This window comes from Prionailurus bengalensis, chromosome D2 (assembly GCF_016509475.1).
Source record: "Prionailurus bengalensis isolate Pbe53 chromosome D2, Fcat_Pben_1.1_paternal_pri, whole genome shotgun sequence".
NCBI lineage: Eukaryota > Metazoa > Chordata > Mammalia > Carnivora > Felidae > Prionailurus > Prionailurus bengalensis.
Genome location: NC_057351.1, coordinates 87,130,401 through 87,146,877, shown reverse-complemented (window position 1 = coordinate 87,146,877; position 16,477 = coordinate 87,130,401). Strand labels below are relative to the sequence as shown.

The 16,477-nt window shown below is 60.6% G+C and overlaps 1 protein-coding gene across 1 annotated transcript in view; it reads right to left on the bottom strand.

Moving 5' to 3' along the window:
• Positions 1-16,477, bottom strand: part of KNDC1 (kinase non-catalytic C-lobe domain containing 1) — a 65,416-nt gene that overhangs the window by 3,922 nt on the left and 45,017 nt on the right. Inside the window, exons 18-29 of the mRNA XM_043597952.1 lie at positions 15,550-15,579; positions 11,176-11,269; positions 10,975-11,072; positions 10,306-10,526; positions 8,164-8,277; positions 6,910-7,057; positions 6,614-6,793; positions 5,876-6,082; positions 5,356-5,438; positions 4,930-5,080; positions 746-868; positions 601-660 (exon numbers count right to left, since the gene is read on the bottom strand). Coding sequence (XP_043453887.1) covers positions 601-660; positions 746-868; positions 4,930-5,080; positions 5,356-5,438; positions 5,876-6,082; positions 6,614-6,793; positions 6,910-7,057; positions 8,164-8,277; positions 10,306-10,526; positions 10,975-11,072; positions 11,176-11,269; positions 15,550-15,579 — 1,509 coding nt within the window. The remainder of the gene's footprint in view (positions 1-600; positions 661-745; positions 869-4,929; positions 5,081-5,355; positions 5,439-5,875; positions 6,083-6,613; positions 6,794-6,909; positions 7,058-8,163; positions 8,278-10,305; positions 10,527-10,974; positions 11,073-11,175; positions 11,270-15,549; positions 15,580-16,477) is intronic.

Genomic DNA, 16,477 nt, shown 5'->3' with positions numbered 1-16,477 from the left:
GGACCCGGACATCCAGCAGAAAGCCGCACGCGTCCCACCATCGTTTCCTAACCTACTCTCTGCCGGGCTCCAGAAAACAGACAGGTGACCCAGCTGCCCAAGTGACAATAAGACCCAGGCCGGCCGGCTTCAGGGACCTGTTTCCCGCGTCAACCGAGGACACGCAGCAGCCCTCCCGCCCTGCAGGGGGCCGGGCCCGGGGTGGGGGCCGCGGGGCCTCTGCTCCTGCAGCCGCATCTGGGGAAATGCCCACCGTTCCAGCGCTTCCTCGTTTCTGATCTCATGAGGCAGGTGCCTCTGTACTTGGGGAGAAGCACCAAGGCCAGAGGGCCAGCTCAGCTCAGTCTGGTCCTCTGGGCACCTGTACCCTGGGCACTGGCCCCTCGGTCTCTGCCCAGCTGAGTGGCAGAGGCCTCACGGGGAGGCGTGCAAGACCAGGCTAGCCGGGCTGCTCCACGCATGACTCCGAGGGGGCCGTGTGGCCTGGGGGCCACGACGCAGACTCTGCCCGGTGAGCCCCGCGGAGGTGCACACGGTGCGTCCTTAGGGGAAGCCCCAGGTGGACAGAAGCTGCTAGAAGCTCAGGCACAGCACCAGTACCTCCACGGCTTTCAGCTCTTCCATGACCTCTGCTATCTTCGCGGGTAGAATTCTCCAGGCCTAAAAGAAAAGCACAGTGAACCCCCGTGGCCGTGCCGGTGCCCACACGCCCGCCCCTGGCCAGCGCCCCCCGGAGGTGACTCACGGGGGACTGCCTCACTGCGAGGTGCTCCAGGCCGCCCAGGATCTGCATGGCTGTCGCAAAGTTCCTTTGCTCGTAGCAAGACTTCGCGATCAGCAAAAATTTGGACAGTAAATTCACCTGCAACTGAAACCAGAAAATGACACATTCGGTGTGTTCCGGGTTAAGACGAGCCGGTAGACAGCATCTGAGGACCCGTTAGAGTAACCCAGCACCACGGCACACAGGACAGGAGGCCCACCACCCGTGTGGGGAGGAGGCAGGTGGGCTCAGGTCTCAGAGGATGGCTGTGAGGGGCAGGAGGACGCTCATGACTCGGAAACACAAAACGAAAAGGCAAGCACCCAGTAGGCACGAAGATGTGAAAAGAAGTCAGCCTCCCTTCTCCAAAGCAAAATCTCTCCCAGGACAAACCTCTGCTCTAGGAGTGAGACACACGGGGCAGGGGGCACAGCTTTAGGACCCAGAAGGGCACCCCGGAGCCGATGCATCTCGTGGCCAAGAGCAGCTTCTCATCTGCGTGGCGCGACTCCACTGCAGGAAGGGCTTCAGCGCCTGACCAGGGGGTGGGTCCACGGGCCCCACTGCTCCTCTGCGGGTGGCCAGTCAGCAGATTTGGCAAATTCACCAGATTTGATAGGAACGCCCGGTGGGATTCTCATTCCTAACCGCGTGTGCCGTTTCAGAGGCCTGAGGTCCTGGGTTCATGGACCCACAGATAGCGCTTGGATTTCACACAATTCCAGAGGCTTCTAGAAGATTCTAGAGAATTCAGCTGACCCCTCATTTCAGAGCTGCCTCACCCTATAAACTGTCACCAGGGCCAGGGCCATCCTTTAGGCGGGAACAGTTGCCTGCCTGTGGGTCCCAACCACATGTCTTTCCACTGGACTTGACCTTGTCTGCGGTGATTCTGATGCCATCGAAGGTCACACAGATGGGCCCCTGGAGCTCATCCACCATGGTGGCCTCCCAGCTGTCTGGCCTGAGTGCTTCTTAAAGAGTCTTGGAAAACATTTACTCGCTCATACTTTTTAAGTTGACGTCCCACTTTTTTCTTCATATATTTAAACAGATGCAAAATAGGGGTGCCTGGGTGGTTCCGTCAGTTGTGTCCAACTCTTGATTTCGGCTCAGATTTGTGGGATTGAGCTCGGTGCCAGACTCTGCTCTGACAACGTGGAGTCTGCTTGGGCTTCTCTCTCTGCCCCTTCCCTGCTTGCGTGTGTGTGCTCTCTCTCAAAAATAAGTAAGTGTTTAAATAGATGTGAAGTATGTAATTTCCAGCACTTTCAGATAAAACTGTTCCATCACATTTTTGTTTTTAAAAAAATGTGGTAAAAAATATGCAGTAGAAAATTTACTCTTGTAAGCACTCTTAATAGAGCTCCGCAGCGTTAGTGACACTGGGTTGTGTCACAGATCTCTAGAGCTTTCTTCTGGTAAAACTGAGGCCACAACTGTCAAACAGCTACCCCCATCTCCTGCCCCCACCTTTCTACCTTCTGTCTGTGTGGCTGGAACCCCCCCAGAGATCTCCTAGAGCGGAATCACAGCATTTGCTTTCTGGAACTGGCTTATTCCCTGAGCATGACGTGCTCCAGGCTCAGCCATGCCAGAGCCTGTATCATGACTTTATTCCTTTTTTTTTTTTTAAATGTTTATTTATTTTTGAGACAGAGAGAGACAGAGCATGAATGGGGGAGGGTCAGAGAGAGGGAGACAGAGAATCTGAAACAGGCTCCAGGCTCTGAGCTGTCAGCACAGAGCCCGACGCGGGGCTCGTACTTGTGAACCACAAGATCATGACCTGAGCCGAAGTTGGACACTTAACCGACTGAGCCACCCAGGCGCCCCGACTTTATTCCCTTTTAAGGCTGAATACTATTCCATAGTGTGGATAGGCCACATTTTGTCTACCCGCTTGTCCGTGGATGGACCTTTGGGTTGCTTCTTTCTCTTGGCTGTTGTATTCTATCACTTGGAAAATTACCTGAAGAAGTCAAAATGCGGTTTTGCCTTCAAACCCACCATTATTCTCCGAAAAAGAGTCAACAAGTTTTTCTTGAAGGTGACAAACTCCACACCGTTTCTTGTTCTTCACCTCGTACTTCCATTCCGTTTTCCCCAGCGCGTCACGTGTGTGGGACGTATGCAGTCCCCAGGGCCCCGCTGCATTCTCTGCCTCAGAATTTGAATGTCGACAGTTTCCTGTGACCACAGTTGGCAAATGGAGAAGCCAGTCTTCTGGATTGTTCTGACATTACGGTAAATAACACACAACAAGTGAAACAACGCATACGTCGGAACGTGACAAACACTTTTGTCGAAGGTTCGCGTGCAGTTTCCTTGGAAACACGTCCCCCGATGAGCCGCAGAGGCTCTTGGCCCCGGTGGTTCCTGCATGCGGCTGAGTACTGCCCATTTGAATGATTCTGTCTTTTGCTTGTGGGGACACAGGGCCCGTTCGCGACAACAGGAGGCGTTCTGCCCCAGTGACACCATGGTCCCTACTGTCCTTCCAGGCTGGGTGCCCGGGTGTGCGCCCAGAGATCCGCTCCATCGTGCTGACCGCCGGGCCCGCAGAGGTGTCGTGCCGCTCCGTGTGGGCCTGCTGGGCAGGCACCCGCAGACTCGGGACACCGAGCTCACCTTCTCTCTCAGGCTGGGAGGGGGCCTTCGTCCCTCTTTTTGGGGACTCACATAGGGATAATCCTGGGAGGGCCGTGGAGTGGCTGTGGATTGTCCTTGGACCTGTCCTTGGAAGTCCTCGTGAGGACTAACCACACAGGCCCCTGTTTGAAGACCTGGTTTAGGGAAGCTACGTTCCGATGTCACGGTATTTGTAACGTCGTGGATTAGAACAAACCGGGTAAGCCCAGGCTCCCTGTTCCCACATCTTGGAGAAGTGAGGGCTAATAAATCTCTAAAGTGCGAAAATTCTCCCCTAAGGGGGAAAATGTGGAGAACTCTGCACTTGCTAACGGGTCTTGGGTTGCCCTGTGGGTTTTGGGGTCCGGGGGACGCAGAGAAATATTAAAAAAAGAAAAGAAATCGCAGACAGGTGCTGGAACAGACTTTTCTGTGCTTTGCCATGTGATGGGGGGGGGGGATGGTGGCCCCTGTGGGCTTGGGGGTGGCTCCGGGGGCAGAACGATGGCGTCCCCCACCCCTGAGCTCCCCTGTCGTGCTCAGCCCAGGGACAGCGGTGATGGGGATCTCGCAGGAGGAGCCCTACGTTTGGGCCAGAGTTTGCCCTCAGGTTGCTGCCGCCTGCGAAGTGGTGGGAATCCGCCCACGGGAGGAGCCCTTGTGGTCCCAACCTCATGCCTCAGCATGCCAGTGTGGCAGTTCAAGTGGGCAGGACTCGGCGATGCCCCGTGCCAGGGCTGGCCTCAGGTGGCAGGAAAGCGGAGGCCTTCGGGACGCACCGGGGCCCGGGGACTCCGTCCTCCCCCAGCCCCTCGTGAGTGAGTGGGAACCCGGAGGGAGGCGCCGGCTCTGAGGCAGGTGACTGTCCCTCCTGGCCTGCCTGGTGCACTGCCGGAAGCAGGTGGGTTAGTTCAGGCTGAGAGACTGGCCGTCAGGGGGAAGGCCGGCGGGGCGAAGAAGGGGCCCTAGAACGGCAAGACCTTCACCTTGACTGGACCGCTGACCCGTTTTGTTTATCCCACGAACCTGCTGAGAACACACACACTGTACTGGCTGCGGGGCTGTGACAGGAACCAAGCTGGTCCCCACCCTCGAAAAGTTCAGGTTAGTGGGAAGGCCGGGAGTCACAGTTCCCAGCCCTGCGGCTGCGTATGTGAGTGTGAGAGGGAGGGAGTGTGAGTGTGTGAGGGGGTACGTGTGTGAGGGAGTGCATTTGTGTAAGACTGCACGTGCACGTGTGACACTGTAGGTGTGCACAGGCACACGTGTGGAAGTTGCACGGACGAGGGGCCACCACGGCGCTCAGAGCCGGTGCGCATTTGCGGTGTTAAGGTCGGGATGTGACAGACGGTGCCCGGCGGGCGAGGCGGGTGGTGTGCCTGATGCTGTCGACAGAGGCTGTGACACGGCTCTCACCCTTGCTCGGGCGGAGTCTGAGGCTGCCCCATGCGCGGAGAACGGACGACTGGGGCCCCCCCGCAAGGCGCCGCGCCCCTGCGGCTACACCCTGGCCCTCCTGTGAGACGGGCACCCACCTTGGAGGTGTGGCTGGTCACGATTTCAGCGGCCACCCAGGTGCTGACGTCGTCCGCACTTCTCAGAAGCTGCAGCAGGTACTTGTCCTGGACGTAGTTGGGCAGAAATAAGCTGCACGTCTTGGCGGTCGGAGGCTCGGAGGAGCTGGCCCTGGAAGAGACAGGCGTGTGCATGCCGGCGAGGACGTGCGGCCGCGGCCCTGCCCGGGCCCCCGGGGCCGCAGGGGGCTCTCCGGACCCGGGTGGGGCCAGCAGGATGGGCTCTGCGGAGCGGGGAGCGTCTGGCTCCGAGGACGTTTGTGACATCGGCGTCTCCCTTTGGCCAAGAGTGTCCACGAGACACTCAGGGGAAGCCCCCAAGCCCCTGCCACCAGCCATCTGTCTGTCTCAGAGCTCTGGGGTGACGCCCCGCAGGTGCACACTCACTTGGGGATGGCCACGCTTTTGTCCATGACGCCCAGGGCCCGGGAGTTTAAGAAGTGGACGGGATGGCACTTTTGAAACAATTCCTGTCGGAGACAAGGACGCAGATGTTCAGGGCACCTTTCCCAGGGGCCTCGTGGACAAGGCAGCATCTCTGGGGGCCTCTTTGCCCAGCCGTGGTGACAGCAGGTAGGATCACTGGGTCACCATCACCACCTTCACTCGCCAAGTCACTTGGGGCCCAGGATGGCGGGACACCTGGGGGCGGGGCTCAGGGCGCCAGGAGGGAGGAGGCCCACAGGGCGCCCTCTAGCGCTCGCGAGGCGGGAGTGTCAGGGACGCGGGCGCCAGTGGGCAGGGGGAGGGGTGGGAGTAGGAGCAGAGTCCGAGCCTTTCCAGAGCGCAGCCCCGCCCGCCAAGTTCACTGCCCTCCGCACGTCCGCCCAGCAACTCCAGAGAGCCAGCGAGGGCCCCCGCGTCCCTCCCCGTGGCGTCCCTGCGCCAGGCTGGCCGGCCCCGTCACCTGCTGCAGCAGCGTCAGCTGGGAGAAGAGCTGGTGGGTGCTGTACTCCGTCAGGAAGTAGGGCCCCTTCTCATTGGCCTTGGCATAGGGGCCGTAGAAGTCCTCGAAGAAGCAGGGCTTGGGCAGGGCGGACGCGATGGTGTACTGGCGCTCCTTGTGGTGGGGCAGCGCCAGCCCGTTGCCCCGGGACAGCCTCCAGGGGAAGCTCTGCAGGGCGAGGTCAGAAGGTGCTAAAGGGGCGGGAGGAGGAGCCCGGAGGGGAGGGGGTGGGGGTGGGGAGGACCAGGAGGGCTCCAGGCCCTTGCTCAGAGAGAGAGAGAGAGCCGCAGAGCCAATCTCTGCCACCCACCGCTCTGGGACACCTGTCCTGGTCATTTCAGCAGGTCCCCCCGTGAAGAAGTGTGGCGCCGTACCCATATATTATGGGCAGGTCCCTTCAGACCCGGCCCCCGTCCTAGGCCATTTCCTGGCAATGATTTGTTCCACTCATCAGGAATGTGAGGTCATCTGAGCACCTGGCCGGGGCTCCTGCACTGTCCTCGTCCAGGGCGAGGACGGGCGGGAAGTGCCAGCCTCACAGGGCCGCGCGTGTGTCTGTACGTGTGTCCACACGTGTGAGTGCACAAGCGCGTGTGTGAATGTGTGTATGCATGCGTGCGTGCACTGCGTTCTCTGGGCTGTGCTGCCTCTGCCCCAGGAGACCCCCCCCCGTCCCCCCAGTCCGGGAAAGGCCCCCACCTTCCGGGAGATGCCGTCTTCCGAGAGCCTCTTACAGAGGGCGTTGAGAGGCCTGGTGTCCTCCTCTGCCTCCTTGGGGCCCTCCAGGTCTGTGCCACGTGAGGTGCCCTCGGCCCGCCGGTCAGTGCCCACCTCCAGGAGGCCCAGCAGGTGCTCTGCAGAGCCATCCAGGGGCAGGATCTGGGCAGAAGCACAGGGTGGTCACTCGTCACCCAGACAGGGCTGGTGGCTCTCACCCCGAGTCCTGCCCACGGGCATGCGGGGGCTGCCCTGGTGCCGGCTCTGGCCGCACTCACCTTGGAAGAGAGGAAGTCCTCCAGCCTGCCTAGGAGCCCGGAGTTCCGAGTGAAGTCCACGGTGTAGCAGTCTTCCAGCCAGGCCTGCAGGAGGCAGAAGCTTCGCTTGTAGATCTTGGTGAAGGTCGAGGTGGGGTCCTGGTGAGCCCTGGAGGCAGACGGCAGAGACCTAAGCTTTACCGGGTCTGTCTGCTGCTGGGGGTCACGCACTGCCCAGCAGGGGGGTGTGAGTGGGGTCTGAACGTGGCTCTGCCTTCGAGGGGTGTTTCAGCCCTATCTCGCCCGTGTCAGGGGACAAAAGAGAGAGGCCGTGGCCGCATAGCTGGGCCTCGGGCTCGGCGACTCGGGACAGGGGCCTGCTGCCTGTCCGCCAGCCTTGCCTGGCGCCAGTCCTGAGGCACCTGTCACCCCTGCAGCTCGGGCTGAGATGCCAGGGGTCTGGCACACGGTGTGAGCACACGCCACGAGAGGCAGAGTGGGGGCCTGGCTCCACATGTTCAGGAGTAAGGGGTACGGAGGTGTCCCCTGCGAGTCCCCGCCCCAAGGAGGGAGGTGATGGCTGATGGGCCAGGCAGGCGCAGGGAGCCTGTGGTGACGACAGGCCAGGTCAGAGAACAGGCCAGAACAAGTCCATACATCCTTCACTGACTGCAGTCCTGGGCTGCCTATGCGCTGCTGCTGAGGAGGGCTGAGGGCCTGCAGGACAGCACCCCCCGCCCCCCGTGCCCGCACCCAGGCCACCTGCCCCTGCCCCCACACAGGCCATCCCCTCCCTGCCTCCTCCATTAGCATCAGTGGTCTCTTTCGGCCACTCTCCCCTCCTTTAAACCCCCCCCCCCTTTTTTTTTTTTAATGTTTATTTATCTTAGAGAGAGAGAGACAGAGCGTGAGCGGGCGAGGGGCAGAGAGACAGGGAGACGCAGAATCCCAAGCAGGCTCCAGGCTCTGAGCTGTGAGCGCAGAGCTCGAACTCAAGAACTGCGAGATCAGGACCTGAGCCGGACCTGAGCCGGAGTCTGATACTTAACCGACTGAGCCACCCAGGTGCCCCAGCCACTCTCCCCTCCTGCTGCTCCCTCCCTTCTCTGGGCGCCTCGTCCCCTCGCACCCTCCCTCCTGCTCTGCCTTCTCCGGCCAGGCACAGCCATCATCCTGGCCAGGGTCGGCAGGGCCCCCCTGGCCCTTCACAGCCATTGACAAGGCGCCACGGGGTCCACCGTGCGCCTGTGTGGCGCCTCGTGGGCCGGGCCGTACCTGGACAGGGTGCTGTTGATGCGGTCCAGCAGGAAGTGCAGGAAGTCGTGGGGTGTGCAGAAGTAGCGGAAGGTGTACAGGAACTGCTGCACGTAGCCCTCCAGGAAGGCGTCGCTGGGGCGGAGAGGAGGTGCTCAGAACACCGGCAAGGCCAAGGCTCGGCCCCGCCCGCCCGCCTCCTAGCTCCATCCCCGGCCGGGCAGGCAGCTCCTCCCAGGAGACCTTACCTGTGCTTCAGGTAAGCGGGGAGGGAGGGCCCGGCTCCCCACAGCCCCCGTTAGCAGTTCTGAGGTAGATGTGAGAGAGAGAGCGTGTGAACGTGCGTGAGCGAGAAGGCGTGTGAGTTCCGCGTGTGTGAGCACGTAGATATGCGCGGCCCTTGCCAGGAGAAGCACTTGGAGAAGTAAAAGGTGCGTGCGGGTATTGGTAACGTTAGGGACTCCCAACCATTTCTGGCGGGAGGACCTTCTTTAACATCGAGTTTTAAGGCACCCTCGCTATCTGCTTCTAGAACCTGTTTGGGGGGACTCGTGTGCGCAGGCAGTGACCCCCGCCCCCAAACTGGAAGTCCCTACATTAGAAAGGAGAGCTGCTCGTCGTGCCCCAAAGTTCTCAGTTTCTTCAGGGCAAAACCAGGTAGGTGAGGGAATGAGTGTCCCCCGCCCGCAGGGGTGCCCCAGGGAGCCCCAGGGCAGGCGACAACCATGCAGGTCAGTGACTGAGTCCCAGAAAGAAAGGTGCAGGGGTCCTGGCAAGGCGTCCGGAAGGGGCTTCGGGGGTGGAGGCCTGGTGTCTGGAGGGTGAGGGAGCCTAGCCACCTGGTCACCCTGGGGCTCCTGGGAGCTGGGGGTGCTGCGGCCGGGGTCAGGTCCAGCCTGCCCCACGAAGGGGGTGCCTACGGGGTCTGAGCAAGGGCTCTCCCCTTGTTGGAGGTGCTGTGCACGCACATACACAGCACGCCGCGTAATACCCCTCAACACACACATGCACACCCCCCAAGCACACACACACCCCCCCCACACATGCACACATGCACGTCTCCTGTATTTGCACAGCCCGCCCTCATCGGGCGCGTGGTCAGGGCTGGTCGGAGGACCCCCGCCAGGGGAAGTCTCCCAGCACAGTCGGGTACAGCCCACCTCGGGAGAACACGGGAAGAGGCTGCCATCCTGGGAGGCCCAGGGCGCCTCTGCTCTCAGGGTACTTCCCTCGTCCCCTGACAGCCCCAGTGTCCCCTGCTGACACCTGACTATCAGTTCTGGGACCACCACAGCCTTCAGCTCAAAGAGGGCCCCGGGAGCCCCCAAGTGTGTCACGGGCCCCCCAAAGCCAGAACCGGGGGAGGCCTCCACCATTGTCTGGGAAGGTAGTCTGTACCCAGCCCTGACCTGCTGGCCCCCGTGGCGTCGGCCGGGCCATCGGGTCAAGGGAACCTGCCAGGAGGCCCTGTGCCTGTACCAGGGGGACACGTGGCTGTGCCGATGGACGGGGCGGGCACAAGGGAGGAGGGGCGGGGGCGGCCGGGGATCCCTGTGAGCCTGGGTGTGAGTGGACTGGTCCTCCATGCTGCAGGGTGAACGCGCCCCTGTGCACGGATCAGTCAGAGTGTCTGAGGCACCAGTGCAGGGCTCTGCTGAGAGGCGGCAGCTGCAGAAATAGTTCAATGAGTGGCTGGGACCAACCGCACTGGCAGTCCCTGGGAAGCCACACGATTAATTAAGGGGTGTTTTGACCCGGCAAAGCGGATGGAATCCAGGCAGGTCTCTGAGGCTCCCGTGTGTGTTTAAATTCAGAAGTCCCCTGGGCTGTTAACTGTGCATCCCACATCCCCTGTCTCTCTTCCAAGGCACCTGCCCCGGCACAGCTGAGACCCAGACGCCCAGGTCTACAGGTGCACGTCCAGCCAAGAGCCTGGCAAAGGAGGCCAGCGGCAGCTGACACGAGGCAGCTTAAAGTTCTGATTCAAAATTTCCTAAATCAAAAGAAGTGCCAACCCATCTCCGATGAGGCAAAGACTTTCACCTCATTCGCCTTCTGGGGGCCTGTTTCTTTGTTTCCATCTCCCTCCTGCTTTCAAAAGGCACGCAGGGGCCCAGGGGAGCCCACAGTCCCCCCCACCCCCCCAGGGGCCGGGGGCTGCACCTGGAGTAGAGGTAGGCCATGAGCCCCAGGGGCGTGCCGGCCTGCAGGACGCGGGCCTTCCTCTGCCTGCCGCCGCGCGGGTGCTTGCTGACGTTGTAGAAGATGAGGGACGAGGACTCGTCCAGGGGGCTGAAATCCAGCGTGTCGCAGTGGGCCGCCGAGATGTTCACGATCACGGGCAGGGCGCAGGGCTCCAGGCCCCACCGCTCGGCGTACATGACCTGTGTGTGGGGTGGGGAGCTAGCTGCCTCTGGTTGACCTGCTGCCACCGGGTGCTTGCAGGACATGGGTGCTGAGTCACTCTGCATGGCTGTGGCTTCTCAAAAATCGCGGCACGTTTTCATGATTTTTTTTTTTCCCCCAGGGACTGATTTCCCGGGTATCCACAAGAGCATGAAGGCCTCTTGAGGGAAGGGGAAAGATGGGAGGGGCAGGGACGGGAGGGGGCAGATATGGGAGGGACAGGGATGGGAAGGGCAGGGGTGGGAGGGGCAGAGATGGGGGAGAGATGGGAGGGGGCAGGGGTGGGAGGGGCTGAGATGAGGGAGAGATGGGAGGGGCAGAGATGGGGGAGAGATGGGAGGCGGCAGGGATGGGAGGGGGCAGATATGGGAGGGACAGGGATGGGAGGGGCAGGGGTGGGAGGGGCAGAGACGCAGGGGGACTTGCCTGCAGATACTTCTTGACCAGTCCAAGGAACTGCACCTTGCACTTCATTTCTTCTAGCTGCCCTTTCAGTTTGGACAACATGGTCTTCACCTCGGAACCTGGGGGCAGGCAGAGGTGGCACAAAGTGGTCCCCTGAGCTCCCCGGGGGGGGGGGGGGCTTTGTCCAACTCTGTGCTCTGGCATGTGGACACGCAACACTACCTTTGTTTCGCTTCTCTTTCTGTAAGAGCTTCTGGTAGAACTTCAGAGTCTTCCGGTAGTTTCTTTTCTCTATCATGAGCTGCTGCTCCAGCTCCTAGTGAGGAAAGAGCCCGTGAGCCCAGGCGACCGCCCTCCTCCCTCTGCAGGAGGTGCTGGCGGCCCAGGCTCCGCTCACAACAGGCTTTCCGTCTGTTGTCTCGAAAGCAACTGCTCAGCAAGGTCTACACAAGATGCACACACGGAAAACACGTTAGCATGCAGGGACACACATGTGAATCATGTGGAAGTTCTTGGGAGGAAAGCTGTCAAACAGCCACAGAAGGACTATCTGTGCCCGCGAGCTGGGATGTGAGGCCTTGTGCAAGGCCGAGTGCAAGGACACTAGGAAATGTGAAGGGAAACCGCGCTGAAACAGCGGGGGGGAGGCCAGCAAGGGAGCTCTCAGCCCACGGCCCGGTGAAGTAAAGACGCAGCAAGGACCTTGCAGGTGGATACACTTCACCACCCCGCTGGAGGAAGGAAGGTTTCCTCCTGTCCTGGCAACAGCCCAGCCAGTGAGAGGTAGTCATGGCCTAGCCAATGAGAAACTGCCAGAGCCCAACGAAGGCGGGACTGCCATAACCCGGCCAATGAGGGGCTGCCACAGCCCAGCCAATGAGAGACAGGGATTCCACTGAGCCACTTAAAGAAAATTACAGACCGCCAGGTCCCCAGCAGCCCCCGGGATGCCCGCAGAGGAGGGGGTTGGCGGACAGGGTCCACAGCTTGGGCCTCGCCCTATCCCTTTGCGACCCAGGCCCTGCCTCCTGGCCTTGGCTCCACCCCTGACACCTGCCCTGGCCCACGGAGGGTCTGTCCTTCTGGAGCGTTCTCCAGATACTACTTCCGGCCGGTTGGGAGGGCGCCTGGCGCATGCCTACCGCCTTCCTGGTCCTGGGAGGGGCCGGAGGGGGGGCACTTGCGGCCCGGGGAGGTCCCTGCACCCATGCGACCCCGCACTTCGGCCCCGCTGTCCGGGGGACCCCAGCACGGAGTCCCTGCCACAGACTCGGGGCGACTGGCCCCAGTTCCTGCCGCGGCCCCTCGGCCACCCCTGCGTGGGGACAGTGGCCTGGACGTGTGGACGCTGCCGCCTGCGGACCGTCCAGAGGGCCGCGGTGCCAGCGGAAGTTCCGCTGGGTCATGTGTCACTGCCCACCAGGGAGCCCAGCGACAGAGGCCCCAGCTCCCTCCAGGAGAATTTGCATCTTCAGGGAGAGGAGGCGCATCCTCCTGGGAGGGTCCACAAGGGTGCTCGCTCGGAGGGGCAGTATCCCTGGCTCTGTCCTCCAGGGCAGACAGTCTGGGTTCTTCTCTTACCCAGAGGGGGCAGGAAAGGCCACAGGGCAGGCCCGCTCAGGGCAGGGAATGTTGGAAAGGACCAGAATCCAAATGTGGCCCCTCCCTTCAAGGAGGGAGCTGACAGATACAGCCTGGCCCACTGCCCCCACCTGGCCAAGCCCAGGGCTGAGGGGGGATGTGACAGTGGAGCAGTGAGGGGTCCGGAAACCAGGCAGGTCCCTGGGAGCTGGCCTTGAGCATGGGTCTCCAGCTGGGGCTGTGGGTTTACTTTTCCTGTGGTGGGTACAGTGAGGGACCAGACTAGGGCCGGGGACCAGTGAAAGGTAGGCGTTGGCTCAGGGAGGTCTCAGACTCCCTGGGAAATAACTTCCTGTTAACAGGGTTCAAGGTGGCCCCAGAGCCCTGAAGCGGCCACACTGACAAGAACCTTAATCTGAAAGTCAAATACACTGTGGTCTTCACTTGGGGACATCTAAGCACCTCAAACCCAAAGAAGCTTTCCCCTGATCTTATCTAACTACAACTATGGACTTTGCTTTATTGCAGCATTTATGTCTGTATGATTTTGTAAAATAAAAAATGCAGGTGATCTTTTAATTTAAATACTTGAATCCCTTCTCTCTGGTGGTTTTACTGAAAGGAGGTTCACGTGGCTGTCTTCTTCACGCTGCTCCGATAACAACGGGGTGGCAACAGCCACAGCAGAGGGTAGGAGCCTCTAGGCCCAGGGCAGCCGGGGGGCAGGGGCCGTGCCTGGTGTTGGGAGTGTGGTGCAAACACAACCACATGGCCCTGCCACATCTCCGTTGGTAAATCAGATCCCCCATGGCCTCTGAGTGCAAGCTGCCGAGGGCAGGGGAGGAGTCACGCATGGGGAGGAGGTCAATCTAGACCTCGAGGGAGACCCTCGAGGGCAGGGGAGGAAGCTGCCGTTGCACCGTTTGGCTGGGCCTGTGTTTGAGCAGAGCGTGGGATTTGACACCACGTGGCCCCGGGTCCAAATCTTCCTCCCCTACTTGACAGCTGGAGGCCCTGGTCACCAGCCGCCAGGGTGCGGAGGAGAACAGGCCCCCAGGGTACACGGGGGCAGGACTGAAGTGCGCCTCCGACGTGGGAGCCACTGGCCGTGTGTGGCAGCTCTTCTATTTCAGTGGTATGAAAATGTCAATTCCTCGGTCACGTGGGCCACACCTCAAGCGCTCAGTTAGCCACACATGGCTGGTGGCTGCCCTGATGGATGGTGCAGATCTGGAACATTTCATCGTTGATGGCACAAATCTCCACACAGCGGCAAATGCAGGCGGCCCCGCAGAACTGTGTTCGCGGAGGACTCCTCCTCTGCCTTCTGGGTGTAGGGACCTGAGTGTCTCTGCCCTCCATGCATGCTTCTCTGTGACCTTGGCTTTCTGATGATGCAGTGGCCCCTGCCGGAGAGGGGAAGGATGGCCTCGGCCCCGTGTTCCAGGGCTCCCCTCCTCTTGCGTGGCTCAGAACAGCCATGGGGAGAGCACCCTCTGAGGCCACCCTGCATGAGGCCCTGTCCAGCCCTGTCGCCCCCTTGCATGCTTGTCCAGATGCTGATAAGATCCCTTCTCCTGGAGCAGCTTTGTGGGCACTGGGGCCGATGGGTCACACACCTGCCAGAACGGAGTTCACGCGGTCTCGTCCCAGGTGAGCGTCTCGGCAACCTCAGGTTTTAAGGTTGGGTGTGAAGTTTGTCAGTAACACCTCTCACGCTACTGAACTACAGACTGGTTCTTTGGAAAGGACCATTTTGATTGATTTTAAACTAAATCTATGTGAATTAAAATTCATGCAGAACGGGATGATGGAGAAGAAACATGGGAGCCGGGCAGCACGGCCATGGCCACACTTGGCAGAAGCAGAAGGCGTCCTGGACCGCGGGCTGAGCGGGTCTGGCTGCATCTAAATAAAACACCCAGGATCATTCGAGGTTAGGCGTTTCCCCTGGCCGAACCCAAGTGAGGGTTTTTTTCATCACACACCATGGTCCTTGATTTACACAGGCCTGAAAGCTGGCCAGTGCTGGGGAGGAGACAAAACCACAGTCGGAAGGAAGCTGGAAAAGCCAGAACTTGTAGGCAAAGAGAGAAAAGAGGGATTGAAAGGGCGGGCCTACGCCGGCCGACTCCATCTTGTTCTGTGTCCTCCACCTTGAGTGACAATGTCCCCGACATGACCCCTTTTCCGGGAAAATCGCAGAAACCTCAGACCACGCCTCCTCCCCTTGAGTAACCTCCCGCTCACCCGTTCAAACTTCCCGATCAAAACACGCCCGGCCACCTGCGTAACAGGACTCCGACCCTTGCCCAGCCAATTGGCCCAGGCCACGACCCTTCCCCAGCCAATCGGCTGAGGCCACAGCCATCACCTCACCAACTGCCCCTACACCCCTATAAAACTTTTGTGCTTTTGAAACTCGCTCTCTCTCCCCGGCATCTCACCCCTGCGTCGGTGCAGGTAGGGGATTGAGCTTGAGCTAGCTCGAGTAAAGGCTCTTTGCTTTTGCATCGGACTCGGCTCCCTGGTGGTCTTTGGGGATCACGAATTCTGGGCATAACAGGATGAACCGAGATCAGCACCATTCACCTCACCACTGAAAGCAAAGCCCGTTTTAACAGCAGGCGAAGGGCAACAAAGGACCTCTGCGCTGTGTGTGCCACCTCGGAGATGCTGCGGCCACGCGGAAGGCGGGCTCCCGGCCCCCACTCGCGGCACGTGCTGGGGCGCCAGTCGGCACGCACTGGGTGTGCAGGTGCTGCTGTGCGGTCAGGAACAGACAGAGGGAACATGATGCCCTCTGGTTGACCCCCCACCCCAACGCCTGACCTGTTGCACACTCGCTCTGTTTGGGCAGCAAATGTGGAAGTGTGTCTAATGGTTGTTTTATACCCTTCGAGTTTGTCTGGGGCTCCTGTTTTGAAACAGACACGGTGGCTCTCAGAGCGAAACGTGAAACCGGCGGCCTGATCCAGCCCACCCACGATGCAGACAAGGGCACAGGAAACTCACCTGGCGGCATTCGGGTTCCAGCAGAGACGCCTTCCCGGGCGAGCAGGAACAGAAGGGAAAACACGTCACTCCACAGCTTCCCTCAAACTGCCTGCTTCCTGCAGACCGTCCCCCGCGGGAGCCGCCCGCCGAGGACCGCGGGACCGGGCCCCACTCTCAGTGGTGGCAGGCCCGGGGAGCCTCGTCCCCACCACAGGGTCATGGTCCGGATAAGAACGGACGCGGGCGCCAGCAGCCTCCTGGGCTGAGCACGTCTCCGAGCCCACTTTCAAGAACAGTCTGCGCACGGTGCATGGGTCACCCACGCTCGCCAGGGGGTGCATCTCCCTGCAAGGGGCCACCACCCCGAAGACAACACAGAATTGAGGACAGGGCCCTGTCAGCCTGGGCCAGGCACTCGCACAGGTGAGAGCCACCCTCTGTGGCCCTGAGCTCAAGGGGCTGGAAACAGGGCAGCCGGTCCATAGCCGCCCAGCAGGCGTGACCTGTGATGTCAGAGGACATGACTTGTGACCGCAGAAGGTGACCTCCGACACAGGCGGCACAGCTGGACTTCTCATCCCCCCGTCCCCACAGCTGTCGGGGGAGTCGGTGTGGGCACCGCGAGCCGCCCTGGCTGCCACCCTTGTCCCCCGGGTCAGTGGGGCTCCTGGCTCGCGGTCCCGCTGTGGCCAGGGTGGTGGGACGGTGGTGGGTTGGGCTTGAGGGGCGGGCGAAGGGGGCTCCCCAGGGATGCTGCCCGTGTCTTCTCTGTCACTCAGAGCTTCACCTATGGTGACATCTGCAGGTGTCAGTTCAGGTCCCCGGGACCAATGGTCGTCGCTCCCCTTTTTTTCTCAACTAATTTTAAAATTTTTATTTAGAAATTTTTTTGTGACAAAATAAACATAACATAAAAGTTACCATTTTAACAAATTTTCATCGAGCT